Source organism: Camelina sativa, chromosome 4 (genome assembly GCF_000633955.1).
Source record: "Camelina sativa cultivar DH55 chromosome 4, Cs, whole genome shotgun sequence".
Taxonomy (NCBI): domain Eukaryota; kingdom Viridiplantae; phylum Streptophyta; class Magnoliopsida; order Brassicales; family Brassicaceae; genus Camelina; species Camelina sativa.
The window spans coordinates 5,453,447-5,458,678 of record NC_025688.1 but is presented as its reverse complement, the minus strand read 5'-3'; the positions used below and the strand labels follow the sequence as shown (position 1 = coordinate 5,458,678).

Here is a 5,232-nt window from a genome sequence, read left to right as displayed (position 1 = left end):
AAGAGAGAAAACGACTAAGGGATATGAATGCGAAGAAGAAGAAGAAGAAGAAGAAGAAGAAGAAGAAGAAGAAGAGGAAGACCTGGCAGTTTCTTGTAAAAAGGACATGGTCTAGGCGAGTCATTGCTAAACAAAGAGTCTCTACGCCTCTTTCCAAGACTAGTATTCGTCTTTTTCGCTGAAGTAGAAGCAGGTGAAGTGAAAGGAGAAGGCTTTTGTAAACCCCAAATCTGAAACAAGTCAGTTTGTTTCATCTTCTTCGTTGTATCAGGAGAACTCTCTTGTAAACCCCAAATCTGAAACAAGTTCGATTGTTTCATCTTCTTCTTCTTCTCAGAAGAAACAACGACCTCTTCATCTTCTTCTTCCACCAAACAAGACCAATCAGAACCAGCCTTATAGAAATCAGACGCAAAACCCTCTTCGTCTTTAACATCGTCGTCGTAGAACACAAAACCCTCTTCTTCTTCTTCTTCATTTACACCGTCGTTGAAACGAGAACCAAACCAGTCGTCGTCCTCTTCATCAGAAACCTCCATTTTATTTTTCTCTCTCCTATGAAACTAAAAGGTCCAAAAGAGTCAATTTTGACCCGCACCCGCCAAAGGTCGCTTCTTTTTGGCCATCGAGTGTGTCTCTCAACGAGAGAGAGAGAGAGAGAGAAAGGAAGAGAGAGAGAGTAAAAATGGTAAAAAGCCCAAAACAAAACGTGAGGAGCAGCAAGAAGACAGATTTAAACACAAAAAGGGCCCAACCACTAACGTCATTTTTGTATGATTAAAATCGCGTAGTCGTCGTGGTCGTCGTCTTCTTCGTTGTTCAAACCCGTCACCGTCGTTTGGAAGCTTTATCGGCACAATTGGGTCTTCCTTACGAAAAAATCAAAACTTTTTTTAGAATTTTCAATTTTTGGGGGAAAGATCCAATTTTTTTTTTTTTGAATGAATGTGAAAAGGGAAAGATCCAATTTTTATTCTTCTTCCTTTTAGTCGACGCCATTTTGGTTTGGTAAAGCTTAAATCTCATTTTCATAAAAAAGGAAAAAAAAAATACTTAATTTTTTGTTTTCTTTGTTGGGAGAGGAGGAGGACTTGTAAGTAAATCTGCATCTTCTGTTAGAATCGATCTGGATCTGAATCTCCTCTCTATCATCGTCTCTTCTTCGCAGGTTTTGCCTCCTTTTCCCTTCTCTATGCTAATCTCCGTAAACCCTTGTTTCAATTTTGATCTCTGTTCCCATTGGCCTTATCAAAGCTGCAAGCTTTGTGTTTGAAATCACCATCAAATAGCCCCTTCTTAGGTCTTCTTCTCTTTGTAGGTTTTGAAGGCTAAGATTCATTCATATGAGGAGGGCCTGAGCTAGTTGATTCTTTCAAGTTTACAGCTTTAGATGATCTCTAATTGAACAAGTCTGTATTCTTTATTTTTTTTAAAAATCATGGGAGAATGGGTCATCGGAGCTTTCATCAACATTTTTGGAAGTGTTGCTATTAATTTCGGCACAAACCTTCTCAAATTGGGACATAATGAGGTCTGCAATTTGCCTCAGCCACCCACTGTTTGATTGCATTTTAATCTTGTGAAGCTTATATAGACTTTGTGTGTGTTTTATCTTATCAGCGAGAAAGGTTAGCTCTACAAGATAATGGTGGCGGAGGGAAGATGCCATTGAAGCCAATTATACATTTTCAGACATGGAGAGTTGGTATGCTCTCTGGTCTTGAAACCTTTTTCCCCCCTTTGGTGTTTATATGAAGCTAGTTCTGAGTCAAATGTTGTTGGAAATTTTACAGGGATCCTAGTCTTTCTTCTTGGGAATTGCCTCAATTTCATTTCGTTTGGTTATGCTGCTCAGGTAAAATTGATTTGTTTGGCACTGCCTACTTGCGTGATTTGTAAGATTTCATTGATTGCGTTATGGTTTCTCTTCCGTTTCCTTACCTTGACGCACTCTCTTTTGCAGTCCCTTCTAGCAGCTCTTGGATCCATTCAATTTGTATCCAACATAGCATTTGCTTATGTTGTATTGAACAAAATGGTGACTGTCAAGTATGCAAACAACCTCACTGCAATTTTTTTAACATGCATAACCGATTTACTAAGTCTCTGCTCTTCTAATATCTTTGGTATGCCTTGGTCACAGAGTACTTGTTGCTACAGCCTTTATAGTTCTTGGAAACGTTTTCCTTGTAGCTTTTGGTAATCATCAGTCACCAGGTTGCTATTCTTGAACGAATAGGTTTTGGTCTATTGTTTTTTCACAAAGCGTGACCTAATGTATGTCTTCTGTGCTCAGTTTTCACACCCGAACAGTTGGCAGAGAAATATAGCAATGTAACGTTCTTGGTCTACTGTGGGATTTTGATTATAATAGTAGTCGTGCACCATTTCCTCTATAGGTGAGTCTTGCATTTGAAATTGTAGCCTTGCACTATTTTTCAACTATCTGCCCCTCTTGTGTGATCAGTTTAATCGAAATATTCAGGAAGGGAGAAGTTTTAATTTCTATGCCCGGACAAGAAATTAGCTCGTATTGGAAGATGCTGCTTCCTTTCTCATATGCTGTGGTCTCGGGTGCTATAGGATCATGTTCGGTTTTATTTGCCAAGTCACTGTGAGTCTGCAAATCTACTGGGCTTTACTTGAAAATCCGATAGTTTCAGGTGCTAAATTTGAGTTTCATTTTGCAGCTCAAACTTGCTGAGATTGGCCATGTCTAGTAGCTATCAATTGCACAGCTGGTTCACATACTCTATGCTTCTTTTATTTCTTAGTACAGCCGGATTCTGGGTAAAAGCCATAATCTACTGAAATTGTTTTGGTGTGCCGTTGAGAAGATAAAGTTACTGCAGTTTTAACGTCTTTCCTGTTCTTGTGTTGCAGATGACAAGATTGAATGAAGGATTGTCTCTGTATGATGCAATTCTCATAGTTCCTATGTTTCAGATTGCTTGGACTTTCTTCTCCATCTGTACAGGATTCATCTACTTTCAAGAGTTTCAGGTTCATCTATAAACTAAATTGTGATGCTTTTCCTCTCTTTTCTTTATCTTTGGGCTAAAACGGATCCAGATGATTAGTTTGATCAAGTTGTCACAGAATGGTGTGGGTTTAGGCTTAGATAATTTTCTTCTTCCTTAAACAGGTTTTTGATGCGCTAAGAACAACAATGTTCATATTAGGAATGATGTGTGTATTCTTAGGCATTTCTTTACTAGCACCTGATGATACAAGAGGCAACGAGACAAAAGATAGTTCATCATCTCTCGACTCTATCGTGTCCTCGAGCCTACCAACAGAAGAGGACAGGTAACCATTGCATTCTTGTTAAGTCCCTAAGTCAGAAGTTTTTCATGTTTTAGCTACTAACTATTTTTGATCTTTTATAACAGGTTGATGCCACAATCATCTGAAGATGGACATAGCAAAGACACAAGAGTAGTTGTACATGGATTGTATATGAAAGCAGCTGATCTAATTGCCAAGACAAAGGTACCCACAAGTGAAAGTATCATTACTTGTGAGCTTTACCAGCATTACTAAAACAAAACCGACTCTTTTACTTCATTGTCTTTGCAGACTGCTTGTTTAGCAGCATTGGGCTTTGGTGAAGACTCTATAAATGCATCTGCGATTCTAGTGATGCCAATGGTATCTTCGAAGATTACAGGGTTCAGAGGAAATGGACTCGAACGGGCTAAGATTTTGTCCATGAGAGGATCAGGATGGAGCAAACTAGCCATGGAAGAAGAAGGAACAAGAATGCTTGAAAAGACCGTCTCTTCAAAGGCTTAAGTAGGTAGTGAAAACAGAAAGCTATGAGACAGAATCTCTCAGGTGCAATTCTTCTGTTATCATATATGGCTTTAGGAGCAAAATCTGTTTTTAGGAAACCATCCCACGATTGTGTATTCTTGCAAGAACCCAAATTGTATTACATAACATCTCTGTATATTCATTTTTTTGTTTGAGACCTGTGAAAAGTGTTTCATAAAGCACAGAATGTAAACAAGTTTGAATCGAGTTTATTACTATAACAAATCCATATTTTGAGAATCACATTTGTGAACAGCCACTCTTGCTCTCCTTAGAACACCATGACTAACGTCTTAACAACCTCTTATCACCGGTTTAAAAATGAGTAGTCATCATTGAAAACCTTTTATATGATACCAGCAATGTTACGATACTGTTTCATTAATCCGAGAGGACGGAAGCGGATCTATTGAATTCCAAATTTCTGGTCTAGAACTTTGACAAAAGGAGCGAGACAGTTAGTGCAATTTATTCTCTTGAGGAGAACTACACAACATTAATATCATCAACGCCAACGGTAATATTAGTCTAATTAATTTCATTTCTATGAGAAATCAACATTAATAGTGTTACCTTAAGTAAATGTTCTAAACATTTAGAAACTGGAAAGTAGCCGTTGGTGTAATTGGAAAAAAGAAAGGAAACGAAAATTGATACAAATAGCCAAATCCTTTGTCTAGATTTCACAATCTTTGTGTTCTTTCTGAGAAGATCTGTGATGAATCCAAAAAGATGTGCTGCTTGCAAATATCTGAGAAGAAGATGTCCAAAAGATTGTATTTTCGCACCTTATTTCCCTCCAAACGATCCTGCAAAATTTGCATGTATCCACAGAATCTATGGTGCTGGGAATGTTTCCAAAATGCTTCAGGTAATATATCTATTACATCTTTTTTTTTTTTTTTAGTTTATCATTATTACAAATCCATAACTCATGGCTATAATTATACAGTCTTGCCCGAAATTTTGAGAATCATAATGTATATAAGAGAAGAGAAAAAATGGGAAAACATGACGAAACAAGAGTCGATTTCAATCAAATGGTTACTAAAATCACTTCCAGTTGTTGGCAACAATGTCAGCCAAGTCAACAACCCTCTGTGAGTAACCCCATTCATTATCATACCAAGCAATCACCTTAACCATGTCATCTCCCATAACCATAGTGAGAGATGAATCAATGGTTGTAGAATAATCAGAGCATCTGAAGTCAACGGACACAAGTGGCTCATCGCAGACTTCGAGTATACCTTTAAGCTCTTTCTCAGCGGAGTCTCTGAAAGCAGCGTTAACTTCCTCAGCAAAAGTCTTCTTTGAGACCTGCACAACGAGATCAACCACTGATACGTTTGGTGTTGGTACACGAAGAGCGATCCCGTTGAGTTTTCCTTTGAGGTTAGGGAGCACGAGTGCCAC

The 5,232-nt window shown here is 38.2% G+C and overlaps 2 protein-coding genes and 1 pseudogene across 2 annotated transcripts; 1 reads left to right on the top strand and 2 right to left on the bottom strand.

The window, feature by feature from the left end:
* LOC104779879 overlaps positions 1-676 on the bottom strand; it is a 3,365-nt pseudogene extending 2,689 nt beyond the window's left edge.
* LOC104790302 (probable magnesium transporter NIPA8) lies at positions 941-4,075 on the top strand. The gene is made up of 13 exons (XM_010504301.2): positions 941-1,168; positions 1,319-1,531; positions 1,621-1,705; positions 1,794-1,855; positions 1,964-2,049; positions 2,144-2,217; positions 2,297-2,399; positions 2,486-2,614; positions 2,691-2,790; positions 2,884-3,003; positions 3,146-3,309; positions 3,393-3,492; positions 3,580-4,075. Exons 2-13 carry the CDS (start codon positions 1,439-1,441, stop codon positions 3,793-3,795), a joined length of 1,332 nt encoding a protein of 443 aa, XP_010502603.1. The 5' UTR covers positions 941-1,168; positions 1,319-1,438; the 3' UTR covers positions 3,796-4,075.
* Positions 4,745-5,232, bottom strand: LOC104783559 (glyceraldehyde-3-phosphate dehydrogenase A, chloroplastic-like; the record flags this gene model as incomplete). Its single annotated transcript, XM_010508704.2, has 1 exon — positions 4,745-5,232. A coding segment is annotated over one exon (363 nt), but the record flags the coding sequence as incomplete, so codon positions are not given.

Bases quoted from the DNA above. Each gene is read 5' to 3' on its own strand.
- LOC104790302 (XM_010504301.2), top strand. From the start codon at position 1,439: ATGGGAGAATGGGTCATCGGAGCTTTCATCAACATTTTTGGAAGTGTT. The intron at 1,706-1,793 runs GTATGCTCTCTG...GAAATTTTACAG, and splicing joins TTTTCAGACATGGAGAGTTG to GGATCCTAGTCTTTCTTCTT. The intron at 1,856-1,963 runs GTAAAATTGATT...TCTCTTTTGCAG, and splicing joins CGTTTGGTTATGCTGCTCAG to TCCCTTCTAGCAGCTCTTGG.